This window comes from Apteryx rowi, unplaced genomic scaffold (genome assembly GCF_003343035.1).
Source record: "Apteryx rowi isolate R43461 unplaced genomic scaffold, aptRow1 scaffold_396, whole genome shotgun sequence".
Lineage (NCBI taxonomy): Eukaryota > Metazoa > Chordata > Aves > Apterygiformes > Apterygidae > Apteryx > Apteryx rowi.
Genome location: NW_020450485.1, coordinates 93,281 through 117,776, shown reverse-complemented (window position 1 = coordinate 117,776; position 24,496 = coordinate 93,281). Strand labels below are relative to the sequence as shown.

The window sequence follows — 24,496 nt, the reverse complement described above, 5'->3', positions numbered from 1 at the left end:
AGGCTATGGCTTTCATCACACTGGTCAGTTCACCCCAGGAGGGTGCCTTGCCAGCAACGGGAGGGCCTGCAAGGAAGAGCAGAGCACTCGTGAACCTTTGTTCCTGCCCTGCAGCGCACTGCTGGCAAGCAGATAGCTCAGACACATCCCAGCCCTCTTATCTTTTTCTTGATCCATTGYGAAAGACCCCATGCAGCAGGTCATGAGATCTGGTCGGGGAGGGATGCAGATTACAGTGGTGCCCTTTGAGCTCAGGGCCCTGAAAGTTGGCACTGACTACCTGCCTGCTGCTCCCTGCCGTGGCGACCCCGCACACCAAACACTGCCCAGGTCTGCAGATCGGGTAGCTGTCAGCCAGCTACACTTTGCATCGGTGCACAAAGACAGGAGAGAGGCATCTGGACAGTACAGGGAGAGCTATTTGGATCATTAAGTCACTCTCTATATAAGAAGATATAAGAGCAAACATCCTTTTAGGCATGAGCATGTACATCAAAACAGGCATGAGACAGTACTCACTGCACAAGAAGAGCTCCATTTTTAAAAGTCATCCCATATCTTTAGGATAATCATAACTCAGCTGAGGCAATTATAAAGATAAATCTCTATCTATGCTGACATCTCATCTACACAGAGACAGAATTTCTGAGCAACTCTGAATTCTACATCTGGAATTCTCTGGAATTCTACATCTATTGCAGCTTCTGTATCTAATCCAGAATAGCTGCTTATGTCAGCTTTCTAATTCCCCACCCAGAACTGATCTGGAATAGATCAAGAGAAATAGTCATTCCGGGATAGTTATGCTGGTGTCCATGCAGAGACGAACCTGAGTGTTAAATGGGTTTATGCTGTCATCATTTCTGCATGTCAGGCAGAGCAGAGAATGTTTCTAGCAAATGGGAAAACTTAGTTAAACTGGGAAGTTTTCTGAATTTTTATAAAAGAAGGTATTTGACTGCTATGATTTTTCATGGAAGTTTAATAGTGGTTCATAAGGGGCTTTTTTCTCATCAAATTCTGTTTTCCTCTCCCATTTTTGCTATAAATGTATATAGTTTATACGTACACATTTTATATATGATTCTGCTAGAAAAGTTACATTATTACACATTCCTCAACATGTATGAGCCTGCTTTCATGGAACTGCGTGCTACTCTGGTTGAGTTGAAACATCCCCACTCCCTGCAGGTTTTAACTCAACATTTGCCAAACTGGTCAAAAGAATTTTCTTTCATAGAACTTTGAAGTGTAGCTGGCTCTGGAAAACTAACGTTTGAGAACATCTCACCATAACCTTTATCTACACATCAGATGTGAGCAGAAGAGAGGTGTATTTCACAGGTCACTGTTTCAAATTGCTTCACAGTTCCCATTTCTGAACTTCCATTTTCCAGGGAAAAGCAGCATTCTGTCATTGGCAACAGCAAAGATATTTCACATTAACATCATCAGGGATATTAAAAGGCCCAGTAAGACCTAGTGGCTCCTTTCTGCTTCTCCTCCTTTTCTATACTGCTATATTGGTTTTTGTGCTAGCCACATGCTTTCTGTTGGRTCTCTTCAAGAGGTAACTACTCACAGGTGACCTGGGCCTTTCCCCTCTTTAAAGGTTCCAGCATCCTATAACAGGAAACTTCAGGATTATCAAGACCGATTAACAACTTAGTAAAACTCTATTCACCATTGTAAATCCATCAGACCAAAAGCCAAACTAAAAGGAAACCAGCTCTGCACAAACACAGGGGACATTCTCAAGTGACCATAGGTGATCCCTCATTTCTAAGTTACCTGCAAAGTCTCACATCTAAAGACTGGATGTCTTCGGACAGGATGCTAAGAACTGCTTAATGCTGACAACCCGAAGTCCATCTCAGTAGCAGAAAAGCAGCATTTCAGTTCATGACAATTCATAACTCACCAAATAAAAGGTCTCCATTATGCAAAAATCCCAGATCTCCTTGGAAGCTTATCTTCAGGAGAATGCCTGCTTGATACACAGCTATGGAAAAGAACAGCAAGTAGCTTTGCCAGCTCAAACCAGTTAGCTTTGAAAGTGGCATAGACAGTTTAGAAGGCAAGTATATAGTTTTAAGATTTTTGCAAGACCAAGGGGGCATATTTTTCATCTGTTCCCACTGCCTTTTTTTTTTTTTTTTTTAGTCCTGCAAAATACATTGTAAGGATATTATAAGGCATGAGCAGGCCGTATATGCATCACCATATCCACTGTTCAAATCTTTAAGCTGCAATTTGTGGTGGGATCTTCATGGAGGACCCCAATGAGCTTTATGACTGCCTCTACCTCTAACCTAAACAAGGACACTCAGACAACATGATCAAGGCACTAAAAGGCACCTCAAATTCTTCTTCATTCTGCACCGTCTTTTGGTCTTCTTTTCTTCTCTGTCCTCAAAAGTATTTCCTCACTACTATGGCCACACATTGGCCATCTCCACATAGTATGGCCATAGTATAGAACAGTCTCTGTTTGTCATTCCGAAGCTGGCTTTTCAGGTTAGGTGATGTCTAACCTAGAGCAGATACATTGCAACTCCTCCAACACAGCGGTAGCACAGTTACATTATTAGTAAGAGCTGCCATCTTCTTCAGGCAACAAATGAGGGGCTCAGGAATTCAAAACAGCAATTTGAAAAGACATCTGAAGAAATTACTGAAAACTCAGGAAAATGACCCCAAGACCAGCCATGTCAGTAAAAGGAGTGGTCAGGGGTTGCAACTTCCCTCTTTCCTACAAGCAGCTGGAAAGCTGTCAAGAGCAAAGCATCAGTCCCATCAAAGACATACATGAAGCACTCTTACAAGATCATTTTTATCAATGGAGCCTATGTGAGGAAATACCATTTCTGTACAAGGCAGGAACTTTGATCTCCTGACTCCTAGTCCTGTGCCTTAACCACAGAAGAAGCTTGAAAATCTCCCACAGGCTTCTGCCCTGGTCATACCGATCTTACCCATTGCAAATTGCCTGGGACGCAGCAAGACAGTCTTAGAAGCAAACACCAAAATGTTGTATCTAGCAACGTTCTGCAGCATGCAGGCAGCTTTAAACATTGAACCAAGACTGACAAGATAGCCCAGGGGCTGCAGTCAAGACTAATTTCACCTGCAGACATACCTTTTTCATGAAGGGGTTTGTAGCGAGCACTTTTCTTACTCTTATGAGCTTCCCTCTCCCAAAACATAGCACAATATGCAAGTCTTCTGACATTACACAAAAAAAGGTCAAACAGACTTTTGCCATTCAAAATAGTTGCCATTTTCACAAAGATTAATTTGGATCTGTGCATAATAAGCTAGAAAGACAAATATAATCCTTTGGCCTGGTCACAGGATGGCATTCCCACTGAAGTCGCCAAGGCTCACAATACAAAATTTAGGTCAGCTTTATACTGGCTTCAGGACAGATGATAGCTAACCTTATGCTAAGCTTGATAGTATCAACTTTACTTACCTTAATTATTTGAACAAGTTTGAACTGTCAAAATTAGTTTACACAGCCTGCTCTCCCCTACTGCTTACTCTTCCCCCATCCATGCATGTTGCACCAATACAATCATTTGCAGAGCCGCCTTACAAACCAGAACAAGGAAATGATCCCATTTAAAGCCAACCACCACTACCCTTTTGGTAGAGGGCAAGGAGAGAGGTGGTTTACTTTATTGATCAGTTTACAGTTCTTCCTTGCCCCGCCAGCACCACGACCAAACAAGCAGAGGGGGCAGGAGGAAGGCAAACCCATCCGCATGACTTTGCTGTCAGAGACATTTTCGTTTGGATTTCAGTGCAGAAATAGTCCCCAAAAAACAAAATACAAATGTGAAGGCTTAACTGTTTTATTACTTCCAGAGCTGCCTGAAGGAACATCATTTACTGCTTTGCTGCTTCACCATCTAGTCTCTCCTCCTATGTCAGCAGCTGTACCCACGCTGCTGTATTAATCTGAAAACTGGCAACAAAGGGTCAGCATCTACATTAATCTAATTTAGCTGTGAGTGGTCACACCTGTAATGCCTTAAACTTGCAATATTGCTGTGCTCGGGTACTGTGAGAGATGACTTCTCCTTGATCTCTATTTTCAGCTTGCCCTTCTCTATGCTTTCCTTTGTACTTTTTCTCCAGTGAGAATGCTCGTGTCCTCAGGAACACTCAGACCACTCTGGCCAAGGCTTTATTCGTCAGCGGGTAAAAGGAACCTTTCACCTCTGACAAATGAAACTCTCCTTAACAGAACCTAAAAAGATACCTGCTCCTTTTGTAACTGCTTGTTGTTTCTGCATCATTTGATCTGTGGACCTGACATCCTTTTCTCCAGTAGTATTGCCTAATCAAGTACTTTCTATGACATTTTTTGGTCCTGACTATAGATAAAGTATTACATGCATCCTTCACTAAGGAGTGAAACTGCAGGTTACACCTTCATTTACATATATTACATACCCAGAAAAGTCAGGAATACTCAGTATCTAGTACATGTGTATGAATTGCCAGTATAGTCCACCCACTAGAATTCCCCATAGAGAAAATCTGGTCCACTACAGGTGGAGACCTTCGGGAAAAAAATCAAAGCCAGACCTCAGTCAAATCTTCTCAATATGAGCTTACCCTGGCTGAAAAGTCCTTCAGCCTGTTCTCATATCTTTTACCTCTGCAGGAAGGCCTGTGGTGTTCTTATTACATGGGAGCCAACTCACTGTCATGCTGCCTACAGGCCAAACCTCCCCAAATACACGCTCAGCCAGCTGGCCTCCTCTGTATCTCTCTACATGTCTTTCAGCTATCTATTCAACCCTTATGAAACATGCATCAACACTATGCAACTACTTTTGCAGAGAACATCTCACCTTGCCGTGTGCAAGTCTTCTTCAAATGCTTGTCATCATTACTGCTATTTGGATGTCCAACTTCTCCACGCCTCAATAAACATCTCCAGATAGGGCACCATGCAGCTAATTTCCCTGCAACACAGCCAACTAATAAATCTGACCACACTGTAACAGCCATAAAATATCCAACCAAATTCTTGCCACTCCACCTAAGTCATATATGCCTGATGGGACCAACATACTCCCAGGTAGCTGACTCCTGGACCATACCAGCCATTGTGCAGTGTGTCGTCTTCCTCTCATACTTGTATTACAATGTCATACAATAGCATGTCTACAAGTCTGCACTATTAGTTTAAGCCACTTTATCGCAGTGATAAGAGGCAACAAGCCTGTTCTCTGGTATCATCAGCCTAAATCCCCCACACCTGCTCTGGACAAATACAAGTCCTATTGTTATCAGAGCTTTGCTGCACAGTGGATCCACTTTTGCAACTCAAATAGCTTCCTCTGCTCCAAAAGAAAAAATACCAGACTCTGCTTGGCTCTACCCCACATACCACAATTCCAGTCACATGAGTGCTGCACACTGAAATCTGGTAACTCCGCCTGTTAGGCAGTAGCAGGCTGCAGGATCACAGGAAGAAACAGGCCTGATTTATGTTATTGAAAGTGCATTTCTTTCCTGGTTTTGACCAGGAATCTCCCTCCCTGTATAGGAGCATGGAGAAAAAGCAATTCAGTCAGGCCAGCCAGAATCCCACCTGGTGACCATACACACAACTATTTCATGTGTTCAATTTCTTCTAAGTATAGCACTTTGTACTCCCTTGACTTTTGCATTGTTCAGTTGAGACACCCCTCACCAACTTCATTTTGGACATGGACCCTGCTCTCTAGTTTATTTTTAGTTTATTTTTCTAGGTCAATGTAATGAAATTGATGAAAATCTTGATAAGAGCCAAAAACAGGAAGGATGCTTGCAGGATTTCTGCTTGAAATGTTTTCTCAGTTTGGGAGGGAACTTAACACTTTGCTTGTAGTCCTTGACCTCATTTAAAAGGTTGTCATAGTTTACTCATAATAATGTTAGAAAGGAAGAGAGAGTATCAAAAGCTGCAATAAAGCAAACCTGCTACCTGTTAACTACTAGGGCAGTTCTCCTGGCAAAACAAAGTATTAGAATGGTTTTGTAATTTGTGGTTGACAAATCACATGTTCCTGCCACAAATGTCAAACATATCAGAAAAAATGTTAGGAAAATTATCGGTTTGGAATTATGGATAGAACTTACTCAAAACAGATTGGTTTCTAAAGCTACAGAACATCTTTTCTTCAAAATAGTGGTGAAATACTTTACACAGAGGAATTAATTCAAAAGCCTGCCTGCTAAGAAAATAAAACACAGCCTTGTCTACTTGGTCATTCTTTAATTTCTCTCCTTTTATACCTTTTAAGTGGCACCCTGGTTTTGGACGAAATATAAACAGTCATATCTTTGCCACAAACTTCTCATAAAAGGCTACAAGGAAGAGTATCTTCTCATGGCTGCAAGCACCATAATTTCTCACTTTTTGATTTTGCACTTTCCTGCATCTTCTTTTGATATTAGTTACTGCTAAACAGGATAACATACTCGAACAACTACTGAGACTGATCAACACTGGCACTTTTTTCCCCCCTATGTATGCTGCTGAAATTGCCACAGTGAACTAAAAAGCTATAGTCCTTTCTTGGACATTTGTTTTAGAAAAGTGCTGCACCCCAATCCTGCAAGGCTCATCATCCGTACTGAGCAATGGCCCAATGAGAATTGAATTTCTTTCCACTAACACTGACCTGTTTACAAAATAGATCCTTAGATCACAGTTGAGGATACCAATTTTGTATGGTATCCTGGATGTGACTCCATAGCCTCAGAAGAAACTTCCAAAAATACTTCTGCTGAAACCTTTTTCAGATCATGCCAGTGCACAGCATCAACACTCTTTGGAGAGAGCTGACCATGGATTACAACCACCAGGAAACAACTGAGGTAATTATATTCTGTGTTTCTGTGAAATCTTTGCATGATCTTACTCTCTGGCCATCAGATGACTAAATGCAAAACTGATGAACTGTGCATCATAGAGATTCCATCAATATTCACATTTAAGACAAACAGGTAAATCAGCAGAATCTTTTACAAGCATCTGGAACATCAACTCACAAATAGTTTGTATCACATTCAGTTTTGTTGCTTTGCTGCAGAGTTTTCACTTGTTAAGGTAAGGACATGCCTTTCAGTGACAGAGTAACTTTTCCACTACTCTTACTCTCTTGAACCCCAGTTAAGTAAAAGAACAATGTTGGAATGTTTTAATTAAAACCTTGCTTTTTACTTACAAGATTGATCTGAAGATTAACCTCAAAAGGCAACATCTACAGGAAGCATCTGCACATTTTCCTTAAACCTATATATTTGCAAGTGAAGATATTTTACCAATAAGATCTCTGAATGCCACTGCTTCCCTTTTTCCGAGAAGGAGTGCTGTACGGTTTAGTTTTGCATACAGCCTGCTCAGAAAGATGCTTTCAGGAAGGCAGGTACTTATTTACCCTGGCCTAGAGATTTCTTTGACGAGCATGATACTTAGGAACAAGTACCATGATTACAGAAGTAACATGGTATATGTCCCCTAAAGTCCCTGATGGAATTGGATGACCTCCCCTCCTTATGCACAGGCTATTTAGGAGCCATTACATAGTTTTGGAGAAATCATTACTCAGGAGTTTATTCAGGCAATAAAGAGTAATTTTGAACATGGGAAGGGAATCTGCTCTTAGTCTTCTGTAATCCCATTATGGCAAAGCTTTCTAGTAAATAAAACCATTATTTGTTCCTTTGATTTTACAGGGGAATGACATATGAAGAAGGGAAAAAAGAGACAGCAATTCCTTACTTGAAAGGTTGAGTTCTTTTCCCTGTCAGAGTAAGGATTTGCATCTAAAAGCCAAATAAGCGCAATTCTCATTTTTCGACTGCTTGAAACAATAACCTTTCAAGAGTGACAATCTGCCAACCCAAAAATACTGTAGGTCAGGGCACAGGTGACAGGCCTTTCACATTGTAAAAGAGCATCTGAGACTCTCTTGTTAGGATGGGAAAGCAAAGAAGGACGTTTAAAAACCTTCCTTTACTCCATTCACTAATTAACAATGTAAATCATTGCTTTGCCAAAAAATATTTTTGCCTTCTTTGGAAGAAAAACACTTTGACATTTGAAAGGCTTTTTTCCCAAACAAGTTACAAAACTTTTCTGTTTTAGAGTAGTTCATACGTTCCTGCAGTGGGGTCTGAAATTCAAGAATGGCAAATGAACTCAAAATCTCAGTCTTCAGGCTTGTGGCATTTAGGCATGACTTATCCATCACATCTGAAAATCTGACTATACAAGCTCTTTGATCAAGCTTGATGCCTAAAGGGCTTCTGTGTTACCATGGTGAAGGACAGTAGATGACCACATGAGCACTTCTGTATGGACTAGATTCTCCACTGATTCTATACCTCAGGAGAAATTCAATTCAACAGCAAAGATAAAAGAGATTACTTAAGTTTGAGAGTTCTGCATTTTTTTTAAGATACAAAAAAGGCTCAACTTTCCATCACTAGACACAGAAAATCTGGAGGAGACAGCACAAGCCTGAATTCTGGAATCTCCAGCAACAAGACAGAGTATCAGTACAAGAGCATTCACTGCAAGAAATTTTCAGTATTAAATAGAGGTCTCTAAAACTCAAGGAATTTCAAAACTGTGACATTTTGACAAAAAACAGATGTTCCAAAATAGTGATGAAACTATCACATATGTTTCAGGAAAAGTGATTTGATGACCACAAATGGATTAGTGCTTTGCCACAACTACATCCTATTTTCCTACTCTGAAAGACTATTTATTGCATAGAACACAATAGCTGCCTGAAGGCCGCTTGACTTCAATGAGTTCTTCAAAGAGACTGCTTTAGAAACACATTTCACAATCAAGTCTTGTAAAATGCTCTGAATTTATCAGAGACAATATGGTATACAGTAGCGTCATATGCACTTTCGTACCCATTTTCAGCTACTTGAAGACATCTGTCCCTTACACCTCCTCAAAAGTATTTTCACAGGTCTACAAGAACAAATTCACTGTTATTGACAAAAGTAATGTTGGAAACAACTGCAAGGAAAATATATATGATCCCTACCATTACCCAGTTGTGTAGACTTGCTCTGAGTTTCCTACAGCACTTTTCCTGTCTTTGGTAATGCATATACCATGGTTACATACTGGTGGAACAGCAGTATTACTTGTCAACAGCCGTAAACTTCAGAAAAATTTCTTAGTATAGCTGTAGCAATATTCATTCCATGCAACAGCTGTATGACCATAAAAAAACATAGTAATATTTTCTGTGGCAGAACTTTTATTTGGAGGGAAATTATAACTTTTGCATTTACATGGCACAAATTATATACAGTACACTTTCCATGATAAGAATTATGATGCTGTTTGCAGAAAGGTATCAAATTTGAGATACATAATGCATAAGCTAAAATATACAAATCAGGGGTGGATGTGAACCTAATGGCCATTTTAATCATCTATAGAAGAATTTCAAGGAATAATGTTAATTAAATGTTCAAAAATCTTTAACAAACTTCTAGTAAAGTTAATTGAAATATTTATAATACTATTTAGTTGTTGCACAGTATTTCCAATATACAATCAAGAAGATGCACAGAACACAACACTTAATACGAAAAAAAAGAAAAAAGCTATTGCACCCACAATTTAAAGGTTTCACTGCCTTCTGGATGCTGCACTACCATATTTATATAAACATTTACAACACTTCAGTAAACACAAAGGTTCTAAATATAGTGCAGCATTACGGGGGGCCACTTTCAGCTCTTAAAATAAATGTTAAATGCCCATATACTGTGCCATTTATTCTAAGCTGATGATTTAAGCTGTAACCTTTAATTCCTACTGTGAGTAGCAAACACACTTTCCCCATGTTCAGAAGATTAGCATAACTCTGGCTATACATACTCTATATTCTGAACTCTGAACTGTCCTTRGCTTCATTGTCATTTTGGCATTTTGCCTCAGTGCTTGTGACAACTATCTCTTACATTATTTTCTTAATGCCCTGTTAAGTAGTCCTGTGTAGAATCTGAAGCAAAAGAATCTGCATCTTCATTATCAGAATCATCACTACTGTCATCCGCAGCTGGCTCTCCTGTCAGTGCTATCCGGGCATAATCATCAGTGTCTATGGACTTGCAGAAATGAATGGCATACTTCAGTTTTTCCTCTAGTACTTGCTTACAGGAATACCTGGGCAGCTTCAGCAGAAAGAAGCAAGTGTATGACTCAGGAAGGAAGTGGTCTGGAGGATTGTATTTATCCAATACCTGCCAAAAACAAAAAGCACAATATTTCTGATCCACTGTCCAAAACTGTCCAAATAAATACTGAGATGATGCTTTAGAATTTTTCTTAAACAGGATKTTAGATTTGTGATTCTGATGCTACAGTTTCTTAAAAGAACAATGAAGAAACCAAATCCATTTTCTCTATGCTAAATAAAATAACAAAAAAAAAGAACTGAATATGAACTTCTTTGATTATAAATATATGGCTGGGAACAATCTAAAAAAAAAATTGTAATAGATCAGCAAATACCAAAGCATGATTTCAAGTTAAAATTGTGTTTATGAATTTAGCTGAAATGATTATGAAACTAAATGAAATGCTAAATAAATGCCAGCCAAAACAATTGATGACTGACACTATCAACAGCTAGAGAAGTAAACAGTTGGGAATCTTAATAAAAAGAATATCCACTTGTCAAACACAAATACACAGAACCAAAACAAAAGAGAAATATTCATGCACATTACTGGTCTCTGTTGCACTGTCAAATCTACAATGAAATTTGACATTGAAAGTTCAGTGAAATCAGCCTGTTCTCTTATATGACATGCTACCATTCCTCCACTACTAACTATTTAAAACAAAACTCCTACACCCCCACCCCTTACCTGAATAACAAAGTCCCTCCCTCTAAAGTCTGCAATAGTCCTGGGCAACCTTGTTCTGCCCCACACAAAACGCAGAAAGAGAGATCGTTCTGTATTGGAGAAGGACTCCATCACTTCCCAGAACCACTGTATCAAGGAAGCAGTTGGTTCAATGCCTTTATATGTTGCTACAGATTTCAGAAGGTGAAGTGGAATGTCTGGGCTTCCACAAACCTGAAAAATAAAATATGATGATAGGTTAAAAAAGGCTGATCAAATCAATTATAGGTGATTTGTTCCCTCCATTCTCTCAAAATGTTTAATCTGCTTTTACATTGACAAAATGAATATTCAGATATTTCAAATGTTGCACATACCCTCCTATTAAAATGATAATAAATACACATCTTTCCATCACAGGGCAAAAACTAACCTTCTTACAAATATTTTTTGTGCTTCAGGGATATAACATTTACTTGGGAAGAGTATGTCTAATTCACCTTCAACAATGCAGAGCTATGAGTACTGCTCATGATCTTCCACCAAACTGCTGTCAGAATTCAGTAGGTCCTAGTTTTTACTGCCCAAAATAATTCATTACATCCCTGCTTAACTATATCAAAGCAACCTTTTAACACCAACAGGAAAGTAAAACATTTTCTAGTCTTCATTTTATCAAAACATTTGCAATCACAGAATGAACACTGTAAACAGTACTAAAATGTGGGCTTTGGATCCGTAAGATATAAGCAAAGCATCTCACTCAATCTGATAGAGGTAGCAAAGCAGAAATTGATACCATAGTTTCCAGTTCATATCCAGTAAAGAGCGAAAGTAGAGGAACAGGAACAACACGGGCCATCCCCTCACGAACTGCTGCAACTTGTTCATCGAATTCATGAAGTCTGCAGAGAAACATTTACAATACATTCAAGTTTCCACGAACACCACTTCTAACAATTATTTGACCTAATACTTATTACAGTATCAATGCATTCTCCCCATGTCCCCAGCTATGTGCCAGAGAACATCAACAGACACTTGTCACACAAGAGACTTCCCATACGCCAGTTCCTACACCAATTCATGTTGTATAGCAAGCTCAGTATGAAGAAGTGCCTACCAGTCTTTTGGATATTCTAATTCCAATATTATTAGGGCGCTGTGCCTGGCAAGAATGGACCAATATCGCATTTGGAAGCACCATTTCCTTGAGGAAAAAATGTCTGTGCTTTAATACTCTGCCCTCAAACATTTCCAACACTGGACAGACATGTTAAGAGAAACATGAGTCTGAACTAAAACATGAGGCCTGAGGAAAGGAGTTACTGCATTTTAAGACAATCACAGAAAATCCTAACATTTTGCTGCTTCTGCTGCCACTCATGATTTGGGTCCCGCTTTTTTTTTTTTTTTTTCTTTTTCTTCCTGTCAGACTAATTTCTGAGCTCTCCAGACCTGAGATTTACAAGCTCAATCCTCAGGCTTTTCATCACCAAAAAAAAAAAAAAAAAAAAAAAAAAAAGATATCTCAGGAAAAACTTGGTCTTAYGTATTCACTTTTTCACATGGATTCTATTCAGATGCAAGTCTTCCTCTCAAGGTTTTCATGTAATTAAAAAACTTGATACTCATCTTTGAAATGTGTCTACCAAAGGAGTTCTAACTGCAAAATGCTTTAGAATAGCTGGTGTCCTTTGAGAACAGTCAGAAATGGCAAGAGAATGAAATCATTTCCTCAAGGGAATGTAATGCTTCAGTAACCATTTTGCATTTTATATAAACATACTGTTTATCCATGGCAAATGAAATTCCTCTCTACTGTCAAAAAGAGGTGCAAGTGTTGGCTCATAACTATTTATAGCAGAAAACTTTTATAGAAAAACAAGTTCAAAATTCAAGCAGTTGCTGCAACTAATAAGCAAGTATGTAGTGATGATGCAGTCTGGCTCAAGTATTCACTAAAATAATTAACTGTGGTGGAGAGAATAAAACAACTATAAATCAGTTTCTCTTCAAAATTAACCATTTTCCCCAGTTCTGGATGGGCTAAGCCCACAGTTTCACATAACAAGATCCCTGCCTACTTCTTAAATGTCCTTGTCCAGATTAGATAAGTTATCTAGGCATCTGAGTAACCAAAGGCCTGTTTTCACAAATGCTGAAAAACCGAATTCCCACTGGCTTCAGTGCAATGCTCAACTGCTTGGCATGTGTGGATGAATTTACTTGTCCACATATGGATGTGAGAAACTTATTTTACAGTATTTAGAGTATGAACATTTTGTTCTGGGCTTTTAAAGTTAGATGGGAATAGAGTAAGAATTAAACTGGGACTGCTCTTGACTTCAATTGACAATATGTAAAACTGGGAGTAGTAGCATTAAATCTAATCTATCTTCACAAAGAGCTTAATGATCTAAATGTAGGAGAGAATATATGCAAGATGAGACCTCAAGCCTACTGCTTCATCATACAGGAAGAACTAGATGGACAGGGCATTTGTCCTCCTGTAAAACTGTCAAAACTGCCCTGTGAGGGCAGCTATTAAAATCTAGAGCCATGCCTACTAATTTATTTCCCAATTTTTAAAAACTATCTCCTAAAACTTAAGTTTAATCTTTTCTCCTTCAGGAGATAAAAAGAGATCAGAAAATCAACACTATAATCACAAAAAAAAATTAAAATAGGTGTACATAAGAGGTTAAAGAAGCATATTGTTTAAAAGGTTACACCTACTATTTTCTTTTTAAAAAAAGAAAGTCATGATCATTCATTTGAATAATTTGACTGACTTGTTCAACAAACCTGTAGTTTATTGCCAGCCTCACATATTCAGCTCTATTATCCAGTGTAATATGGGTGTACTTGGAGCTCAACTGAATGTCTTGACCACTTGCATTAGGCACAGTGAATGGCAGGCTCATAGCTTCAAACTCTTCTGAAGTAGCCTCGTTGTCTCGAATGTACATAAGCCCAGGAATAAAATCTTTATCAACCTTTTGAAAAAATCCAACTCTGAGTTAAAATCAGTTTATTAGCTCTATACAACAGTGTACCTTTCATACCAAAAGCATTGCATCATGTGCCATCTACCAAATCCATTGTGTCAAATGTTTGACCACAACCCACCTAACTGGATTTCAAAGCAAGAAGATGGCTCTGCATTTTACACAAAATCACATTATGCTGGGGGGCTGGAGGGGATGTGTTCTAGTTTTCAATCCTTTTGGGTAACATTCGCCAAGAAACTGTATTATGTAAGAAAATGGATTTAAAGCTTAAAAACATAATCACCCCTATGTACTCCAAAGTTGTTTTTGGTACAAAAGGAATCACTTTCTTGACAAGTAAATGACTCAATGATGCTACAGTAAGTACATTTCTAGATGACAGTAGTTGAAAAGCAACTCTTCTTTGTAACAAAGACCTGTTACTCTCCATTACCCAAGTTCAATAAACAGAAACTGAAAGTTTGTGATGTTTATTATGTGGGCACAAGTTATTTTCAATAGTAGTTTGGATTGAACTCATTTTCCTTCACTTTAAAACAGTGTAGGTTTGTGTATCCAATCAGTTAGTGTGTCTCAGCAAAAGAGACAGGAACAGCTATGGAAAGATTTACTGGCAAGCAGTTCAGCCACAAATATTTATCTAGTCAAACCCAAGAGTAGATCTGAGTGCACTAGAATTCAAACAGCTTATTTAACTACTTGTAAAAGACTTAAATTTAACAGTGAGTACAAGCAATCCTTTTATGCTGGCTCAAAATGTAAAAAGCCAGTCAAAATACTATAACCATGTAGACAGCATGGAAGCCAATCACCTGAGAAAAATTCATGCTAGTGTCTGTTTGTCTTCTGTAAGTTATATCCCTATGCAGAAACGTCACACTTACTTCACTGAGATCAGCAATTGTTAGGTTCATTCCTGCAAGCTGTTTCCATACTGGTTCAGCCAGGTTGAGACTCAGAGGGCTCCCAGTCCGGATAGCAATGCCCAACAGTACACCTGCAAGTTTAAACATATATATATTTTTAAAGATTCACAATATTCTGATSATGTAACACAAGTAGAAAGTCACAATGCTGCTAAGAAGTTACCAAGAAAACGAAACATGTTCATATGCAAGAGAGACTTGGCAGCAGGATTTAATAGGAAGCAATCTCTGTTAGCTCCAGATTCATCTCTTCCATTTGGCGTCACAATTAAAAGAGGGGTCAGCCCATTCTGAAGTTCCTCACACATTTCCGCAATTGATTCACTATAACCTCCACCACAATCATCCACGGATTCACCTTGGAAAAGAAAAAAAAAGCTTAAAATTACACATTGTTTCAAAAACATGTTTCTAAATGAAGTCTTGAAATAAACTGTATTTCCTTCTATAGGGACGAGTGGTTAAACAGAAGTATGCTAGAAGCAACACTGTCATATCCATTCACATGAAAACACCTTTATGTTTTCCTTGGGGACTGGAGGATTTTCAGTTCCTTGTAAAAATCATATTATCTAGAAGACTACTGAAATAAGACAGTTTCAAAAATAATATTTTGCCGGAGTATAAATAACATTTTTGTCATATAGTAATTAAAATAAAGCAGAAAATAAGTAGGAAAAGAGAGCCCATGCAACATGTGATTCCTAAGTGACATTTTAAACTGATAAACTTTGATTTAGATATAGTTCTAAATATATATACTCACCCACACACATATACAGATATATGCATACACACACACACAGAGTAGATAGAATGGCTCTTCAATCTAAATTATTTTTCATCAAAAAGATCAAAGTGACAAGAAAATTGTAAAAAAAACCTCAAGTAAAACCAGTTAGCCAGGATTATCTACTAAATCTGACACCTGAATAGCAGGTTTAGGTTTTGGAAAATGTTCACTGTAAGCAAAATGGATGCCTTTCGAATTTAAGGACAATTCCAGACACATTTCAACTAATGTTGAGTTTTGTTGTTTTTTTTTTTAAAACATTTTAAAAAGGTCTTTTTACTACCTAACATTTTAAGCACCTTCCTCTGCCCATATATCTGCATTGTTTTCCTATATCTCTTTCTTTCTTAACATCCTCCAAAAAAAAAAAAGGGGGGGGGGGAGAAAACAGTAAAAAATGCAAAATAGGTGGGAATTAGAGATTCTTACCAACAAACTTGACTTTCCAAACACGATGAGGTAGCAGAAGGCTATCCGGGCTGAAGGAACTCATTTTAGCACACATCTGCCCAAAAACTGACTTTGTACCATCAGGCCCAGCCAGTCCTCCTTTACTCCTAGAACGTTTTACCTATCAAATGAGCATATTATACAAGTCATGATAAGGACATATTTCAGCTGGCATCGATGTGCAGATCAGACCATAAGATTAATGTTTATAAAATACTAGTGCAGTTAATGAAATACTTCCAGAGATCCACACTCTATCTTGCATGTATGTAACATATACAGAGGAAGAATCAAATTTTAAATTATAGCACTGCGGTATTTTTCACTACCACCTAATATCTAATATCCATCCCTGGATATAGATATCACAGACTCCTACTGTGTGTCCTAACCATCTGCAAGGGGATGAAAGCAATTACTTTCTCAGGCTATTATGAGTCCAGAACGATTGCTTCTGACCTGAAAGCAAGATACACCTACACATTAAGGAAAAAAAGGTATTGGCTGTAGGATAGGCTGCTCTCCAACTTCTGCAATTGTTACTACCTCTGCGATATAGCTGTTTAGCCAACTACCAGTGATTACTGAGATTATCATCAAACTCCAGGACCTACATAACAAAAGAAAATTTTCAACTAATGCCTGGCCTGCCATGATCAGAGAAAGCACAGTATCTAGATGCTTTGACCACACATCCTGAACTGACCTGACAACACCAAATGATTGTTCTAGATGATTTCAATGACCTGAGATTGTTATAACTACTCAAGACAATCCCATCTCAAACACAACTCACAATGACGGTGATTTCTTTTTTTTAATTAAATTGAAAATTTGGAGGTTGATTAGACCTCAGTAATTTTATTGTTAGAGCTGGAAACTTATGCAAAAACAGTAAAGTGATTCATTCCAGCTAGACACAATGATCCTTACTAGTTCTGTGTACAACACTGCTGGCCTTCTTACCTAGATAAGGAATTTGTTTCCCCTTCACCAATATGTTTTTTGTCCTTAATTTTACACAGTTCATTGTTCATCTGCCTCTGCTCAACTTTATACCTGTTCTGTTCCTCTTTAAAGCAAATGGAAAGTTAGAGGGGCATGAGTGACAAAGTCTGTTGATAAAAGAATGCTTTCTTCTCTTTTTTTCTGAAGCAGCAGCTAAGATTTTGATCAGTTTGGTTGTTCTGGATTGCAATCCACCTCGTTAATGCATCCTGTCTTTCCTCATACATTGAATTGTCAAATCTGGATATCGCTTCCATACATAAGACAGATCAGAGGCTGGGTTGCTGGCCAGAAGTCTGAATAAGTGTTTTTCTTATATTCCTTACTGATAATAAGAACCAGAAGAAATGGCATGCAATGGAAAACCCACATATCTTGCTGCAGGAGATAAACATGAAGTGGACAAGAACATAAAGAGCACTTGAACAGTACAGAGAGAAAAGAAATGCAAAGTAAACTGAAGGCCAGAAAAGCCTAAAAATTTTTTGCCTTAATTATCTGCAATTCATAGTCTCAACCTGCTCTGACTGTAAAGGGACTCCTACAGTGCATGTAGTTCACCAATATCCTTGAGACTATTCACACCGAAATAACCCAGATCGGACCCACTTAGCTGTATTTGGTCCCACTCCATGGTAGAGTATGCCTCCAAATCCAGTTGTTCTGATGCTACATACTTAAAGGGACAATATCCACTAGACTACTTTCAGGTTTTCTTGAAAGGCTCACATACTCAAGTCCTTCTCATGTTTAGGGCATTCTCTATCAATAAAAGCTGTTTTTAATTCAATGAATTTCTAGAGAGCTTGAATGCCCAAGAAGTTTTAAGTTGAGAAATCACTGGGTCTTTTCTTTAAAAAAAAAAAAAAAAAAAGAAGAAGAAGGAAAGCACGAGTAGAAGCAGTGTGGGAATGCAGTAGTTCATTCACTGCTTTTTCAAACCTCAAACCTAATATGCAAATAAATCATCAAATGACAACACTACCAAACTAATATGCAGCAAAACAAAGTTTTGTTCAAAGATTAAAACGGCAAGCAAGCCTGACTGAACTGAACAGGAAGGCATGCACATTTACTATTATTATTGTACATTCAGTTTGTATTTATTCACTAGCAACACAGAATTTTCATTTGATCTGATCACTTAGATGCAGGAATGGTTAGGATTTTACTTCTAACAAAGCCATGTAAGAATGCTGTCAAGGATTATTGGCATTTTTGCCAGCACTTTGATATTTTGCCATGGTGACAAAGGCAAACCCCTCATATTAGAATTTATTAGTTTATTAACAGTAAAACTGTTCATTAAAAAATGGCAAAAATCAACACAAATTTATTCAGGCCACAATTCTACTACAGGTGTTTTAGCTTTGTATTGTAGAGGTCTGCCTTGCTCATGTTTCGGAGTCATCTCCTCTAGAGACATAAGTAGCCTATTAGATCTACTTTAGTGAATAGGTTAAATAGGGATGGATATAGCTCTCATTTAATACATGCATCACTAAACACACTTAGATTATGCAACATCTCAAATTTTAAAACACAGGCCCAGCTTTATTGCTACCGAGATACCTTTTTAGCATAAAACAGAGTTAATATGTTGATTAGAGCCACAGAAGTATTTTCATAAAGCAATCTGCTATCAGAAGATGCCACATTGTGAAAACCAAACGTCTTCTGGATCAGAGAGAACTGCAGCAGCTCAATAGCTGCAGTGGAGCGTGGGAGACAAGTTTGAGAAACTGCCTCTGCAAATAATCACTTGCTCTGAGCAGAACCATTCCAACAAAAGAGGAAAGAAACTCAAATCAATCTGTAATCTGGTTAAAACATTTAGGTGTGATGATGAAGACCAAGACTTAAGGTCTTTCTATGAAGCTGAAGAACAGATCCTTATACTTGGATCTCTCAGCCTCACAACAGAGCACCCACAGAACTACTGGCCATCCCGTGAGACCCTTTCTCTAATTTCACAAGAGCGTGGGGCAAAAGAATTCTTGCTTTCCTGCAGGTATGTAATGGGAGGGTTTTTTTTTTTAATCTCAAAGTTCTCAGCAACATGAAAAGCTATTTCCTATTCAAATCTATTTGCACTACTATCTATGCCTGCATAAAACCTGAAACATTAGCTTAAATGAGCAATTCCTTATTTATCTCACTATAGCATCAAAGATAAAGATGAATGATACCTTTCATGCTAATTCTAAGCTACTCAGAATCATCTCAGAAGACTGGAGAAAAAAAGAAAATGAAGAATAAGGATTATTTATRGGGAAATAGAGAAGAAATGCACAAACAGAAAAGAGAGAAAGTAGTAGTGCTCTAAGAGAATGGGGTTTTCTCATCAAGTGATATTACAAAACAAAACTGAACAAATAAAGAAAATACTTGATACCATGTCACCTTATTAAAAAGAAAATCCAGATTAACAGAAGAACTATATCTAACATAACACTGCAAGGCAACTAGGAAACTGGCCTAAAGGGAAAGAACAATTATTACACTGAAGGAGGGTGGTTCCCAGTAGAGAAGCTCCAACAGCTGGTCTCAAGACTAATCTTATTCAGTACTTTAATGAATGAATGATACAAAATGTTAAAATTTGTTAATGAAATTTGGGAAAGCACCCAAATGCAAAATCAGCCGGGGGGGGGGGGGATGACTGGATACACAAATGTTTGGACGCTATGTAGGAAGAAATGGATAACCTTAACTGCAGTAGCAGGAATGAGAAGAAACGTAGTATTGCAGTGTAAAGCCACACACTTAGAAACTAGTAAGAATGTTTCCTGAAGGATAAGAGATTATCAGCTGTAATCAACTAAGGAAGAGAAAAATTTGCTGTTAACATAAAAGACCTCTATCTATGAAGAAAGTAAATGCAATTCAAGGATACGTCAGGAAATCAGTCTCCAAAAGAGGTAGAGAAGTATCAATGCAATAATTACAAGAGCACGGATGGGGCCCCCATCTGTACCTTGAGGTTTCAGTTATCTATGCTCAAACTGAAATGACATAGAAAAAAAAAGCATTATAAAAAGATCAGGAGAATAGAAAGACTATTCTACACAAATAGACCAAAAAAGCTTAGCTTGTTCAGTCTARGAAAATTTAGGTTGACATGAAATGAGTGTTCTTTAAAAACACATTTGGTAATAGAAAGGACAATAACAAGGAAGAAAGGAAATTATTTTAACTGAAGAATAACACTGGTAGAAGAACAACACTGGTAGAAGAACAAATAATTGAACTGGCATATTATGCCCAACTTAAGATCAGAAAATTTTTAATGATAATAGTGAGATTTTGTAACTTTCATTTAATAAGGAGCCCTAGTAAAGAGGAAGAAACTATTCTTAAAGTGGAATTCAATATATCCAGAAGTGCAACATTCCTTCCATGATAGCAGAGAACATTAAACCAGGATATCCTTTTCAATATTATGTTCTTAAAAGTATTCAGACTCCATAATAACTAAAATTTGTTCTCCTTTTAAAAGGAGGAAATTCCTTTTAATGGTTGTGATAATCTCTCTTTCACCCAAAGGCATGATACGATTTAACAGGATTATGAATGTCTCTGCCTACAGATCTTAATAACACACGGTCCATTTGACATCCCGTTAGCTAGGCTGGTACTTAACTACTAGATATATGTGATCTGCTAATAAGAGAGGGTCAGTAAGTGAGCTTGAGCACTGGAGCCCTGTCCACACATGTATCTGTTGGTTCACTTTCTGGCTCAGTTTTAGACTAATCCTATTATATCTTTCCAAGGCAAAGCCCAGCTGCTGTTCTGGGACAGCTCACTTCAAGGACCGCTCCCAAGAGGTAATGCAGACAAAACTGCATCAAGTTTGGTTTCTTCTGCCTTACACAGTCTTCCAAAGGTACCCCAAACAGCCTATCTGCATTCAAGCTTGCCCTCATGCTATACCTCAAAGTATAAAACATACCCTTAATTTCATGCTACGGAAACACCAGACTGGCACTCAGGTGGGCTGCAGCACAGCCCTCACATTACATTTCAGACCCTTTGAACAGGAAAAAACATGTAAAAAATAACTAGGGCCTAGAAAACAGCCAGAGCTAAGTAGTATGCAATATGGATGTGACTTGCTAAAAAGCAATCTAGTACATGTAAAACTTGACCTCAGTACATGGGAGTGGTGTCTAGCTTGCTTTTATGCAGCTAGTTAGACAGCTGCTGTGTCCAATTCTGATTCTTCAAAAAGACCACTGAACGACATAACTTCAGGAAATATTTTCAAGAACAAGTCAAAATCTGCAAAACAACTTTAAATTAAAAATTCATCTATTCATTTTATACTAAGGAAGATAAAGAAGTGAATTGACTGCAGAATATAATATATAATCTGTAAGGAGAAGAATTTTCTGAAAGCAAAGAAATCTTAAGTCTGCCTGAAGTTAAACAAACTCAGACTACAAATAAGGTGCAAGTTCTTAATATTGACAACAATTAGCTATTTGAGACTACGTAATGCAGCTTTTAATCTTTACTTAAATATTATAAAGGATTAAAATACTGTAARCAAGAATCCACACCCTCATTCTCTGCAAAAGCTAACTCAAACAAGAAATTGTGACCCGCACTTGGCGCTGTGTGTTCAGGCTAGATGATGAACACTATCTCTTTTAGCTTTCACCAGAATAAACCTAGGACGTACCTGTGTTACAGCAATATTTCACTTCCACAGAAGCTATGAAAAAGGGAAGCCCTGCAGTTACCAGTTCTTTTCTGGATTTAAAGAGAATAAAGTAATGAACTGGAATACAAAAGCCCACCTTTACTAATTAACTCAAAAGTGGAAACAAGATACTAGGAAATAAGTGCAACTTATTCATTYGCTTCCTGTTCAAAGTTAAATATTTGCACTGCTTGTTGGACTTTCTGAATTCACAAGAAAAATGGAAAAAGGAAATTATCTGGCACACTCTTCAGCTTCCACTTCCTAAGTAATAAACTAAAACAACTCACTCCAATCACATAACATTATCTGGAGAATTTTTAAGTACCCATAAAAAAAGGCAAAGGAATATAAAATAGGGGCCAGTCCAAACAGAATATATTTCAGTTCATTAAGTTCATTTTAACTAATTAGCCAAAATTTTCAGTTTCTCTATTCTAAACTTACAAAGAGTAGCTTTTCTTACTTTTTACAGTATAGTAAAAAAAACAAACAAAAAACAACACCACCACCACCACCACCACTAAAAGAAAGAAATGCATGAGGAAGCCCAAGCTTCAGTCTATTTAAATGAAAACAATGTTTTACTATTCTATGTTACAGAAATACTTATGGAAAAAGACATATCTGGCCTAAGGCATGACATTACATTTTCTAACGTCAATGATTAGGGAAAAAAAGCCCTTTTATATAAAAACAATTCTGTGATCCATATGACCACATGTAATGACCAGCAAAGGACAAGAGTTTATCATCCTGATTCTAATTACTTTCAAGGGCATTTTTTTTCATGTTCTCTGTTATGAAAGCAACAGCTGAATAATTCATGTGATCATTTGGGAAGATAAGAAAGAGATCAGAACCACCACTCCCTCAAATAATATAAGACAGTATGTTTTGAAAAAGTAGTCCTTTGTCAAGCAGGACATATTTTGCTCATTATAGTCCAAATAGTATATTTAACATTTCAAGAAGTGCCCCTTTCCCCTCAAAAAAACGTAGACAAAAATGTACTGAAAATAAAATGAACAGCCCTTGCTGCATTATATTTTCTGGTTCTCTGATATTCCAGCTCTTCAGTACTCAGATATCCAGACAGCTGAAACACAAAGGGACTTAACAAACATAGAGCACTGGGGGCTAAACATACACACTACACTCAAAGCTTTAGCTTAAGCTACCTGTATCCTGTTGAGCTCTACAACTGGTCCATGCTGACGATCTCTCACCATAGTTGCTTGCACAACTTTTCTGAAAGCTGCCTCCTGAAAAAGGAAAATACAAAAAATTAAAGCAGTGGCAAAACTGCAGTCAAATAAGAAAGCTGCACATATTTCACAAATAAACATGTACTTAGTCCAACCCAAGAAAAAGACTGAGATTCTACAACAGAACAGAGAAATGCATCCTGCAGTACTATCCCTTCAGCAATTTCCTTCTGACTACATCACAAAATGCTAGTAAAGGCTCAAAGTCTCCAAGTCTTTCTTTAGAAGAAATGGAAATAAACATCAAATACTTCTGAAATACTCAAAAATAAACAAGTAGGCAAGAGCAGCACAAGATAAAGTTGTGAGATGTCAGTTAAGGAGCATGTTATTTGTGCTAATACAATTCAAGTCTGAAATATTTGGGATACTCAAAATAAAGAAGTCTCACCTGTATCACTCATAACTATGGCTGGTAAGATTTTATCTCATCGGATTCAGTTATCACTAAGCAACCAATACGCCAGTGACTTCAAGCATAAATTAGCATAAATTTATATCAAACTAATAAATGTATATGGAGAATAAGTACATCAGAGAAAAACAATCAAAAAAGCCAAAGAAGAGACCACATTGCTAAGGAAGGCAATGAATAACAAAATCAAAAACAAACTTTTCATGCAAACTTAAGCACCTGAAGTTCACTAACTAAAGATTTGGCTCAATTTTTACACTGCCAGTTTCAAGTAAGCTTTACCAGAATTTTTAAGTCTTTCGAATCTCTGAATGTAGCCTATCTAACTTGAATTCCTAGATATGAATACAGCATCAAAACTTTGGTGTCTCTGTTGAATAATTTTGACATTAAATATGCCGAATATCACATTTATTGTATACCTGAAGCCCTTCCACAACTGTTGTGCAGACTCAAAAGTAAATAATGTTGAATGTGCCTTCTACACATCTATTCCTATACCTAACATCATTTACCTAAAGCCTCTCTAATTAGTAGCATTAAGATTTACAAGAGTTGTGAAGAGTATATCTAAGATTTCCCTTTGCTTTCTTTTACGTGGGTTTTGATGAAATATGAGTGGTCTTTTCTTGGTCTGGCAAGCATGAGTTCTGCTGGATTTCTCCACTACCCAATTTTTTTGTGGTCTAGAGACAGAGACTTGTAGACAACACATGTTAAGGAGTCTAGTTATAAACCACATGTCTTATCTAGGGACACAGAACAGCTCTGCAGAGAGAAAGCAAAACATTAACTGCTCCTATTTTAAAATACATCTCACAGCAGATTTTGATTGTTAATATAAGGTTATTATTCTTTGTTAAATTAAACAAATTCTTATGATAGCAAGAAAATTCAGAACCAAAACTGATGATCAAACTGAAGGTCAGTTATCTTTTTAAAGGCTTTCCAGATCTGAAGTTTTGAATTAGTGTTGCAGCCTTCAAGACTTACAATTAAATGGATTTCCTCATGA

At 37.5% G+C, this 24,496-nt stretch overlaps 2 protein-coding genes across 2 annotated transcripts in view; both read right to left on the bottom strand.

Annotated features, from left to right (window-relative positions):
• Nucleotides 1-4,901, bottom strand: part of OCA2 (OCA2 melanosomal transmembrane protein) — a 222,030-nt gene extending 217,129 nt beyond the window's left edge. The window contains exon 1 of the mRNA XM_026074701.1: nt 4,866-4,901. The gene's annotated coding sequence lies outside the window, so the exon portion shown is untranslated. The remainder of the gene's footprint in view (nt 1-4,865) is intronic.
• A 4,375-nt stretch (nt 4,902-9,276) lies between these two features.
• Nucleotides 9,277-24,496, bottom strand: part of HERC2 (HECT and RLD domain containing E3 ubiquitin protein ligase 2) — a gene marked incomplete at its 5' end in the record, with an annotated part of 106,725 nt that continues 91,505 nt past the window's right edge. The window contains 8 exons of the mRNA XM_026074698.1: nt 9,277-10,290; nt 10,921-11,133; nt 11,699-11,804; nt 13,708-13,898; nt 14,798-14,910; nt 15,003-15,197; nt 16,062-16,203; nt 22,980-23,063. Of these exons, the coding sequence (XP_025930483.1) occupies nt 10,018-10,290; nt 10,921-11,133; nt 11,699-11,804; nt 13,708-13,898; nt 14,798-14,910; nt 15,003-15,197; nt 16,062-16,203; nt 22,980-23,063 (1,317 nt within the window). The remainder of the gene's footprint in view (nt 10,291-10,920; nt 11,134-11,698; nt 11,805-13,707; nt 13,899-14,797; nt 14,911-15,002; nt 15,198-16,061; nt 16,204-22,979; nt 23,064-24,496) is intronic.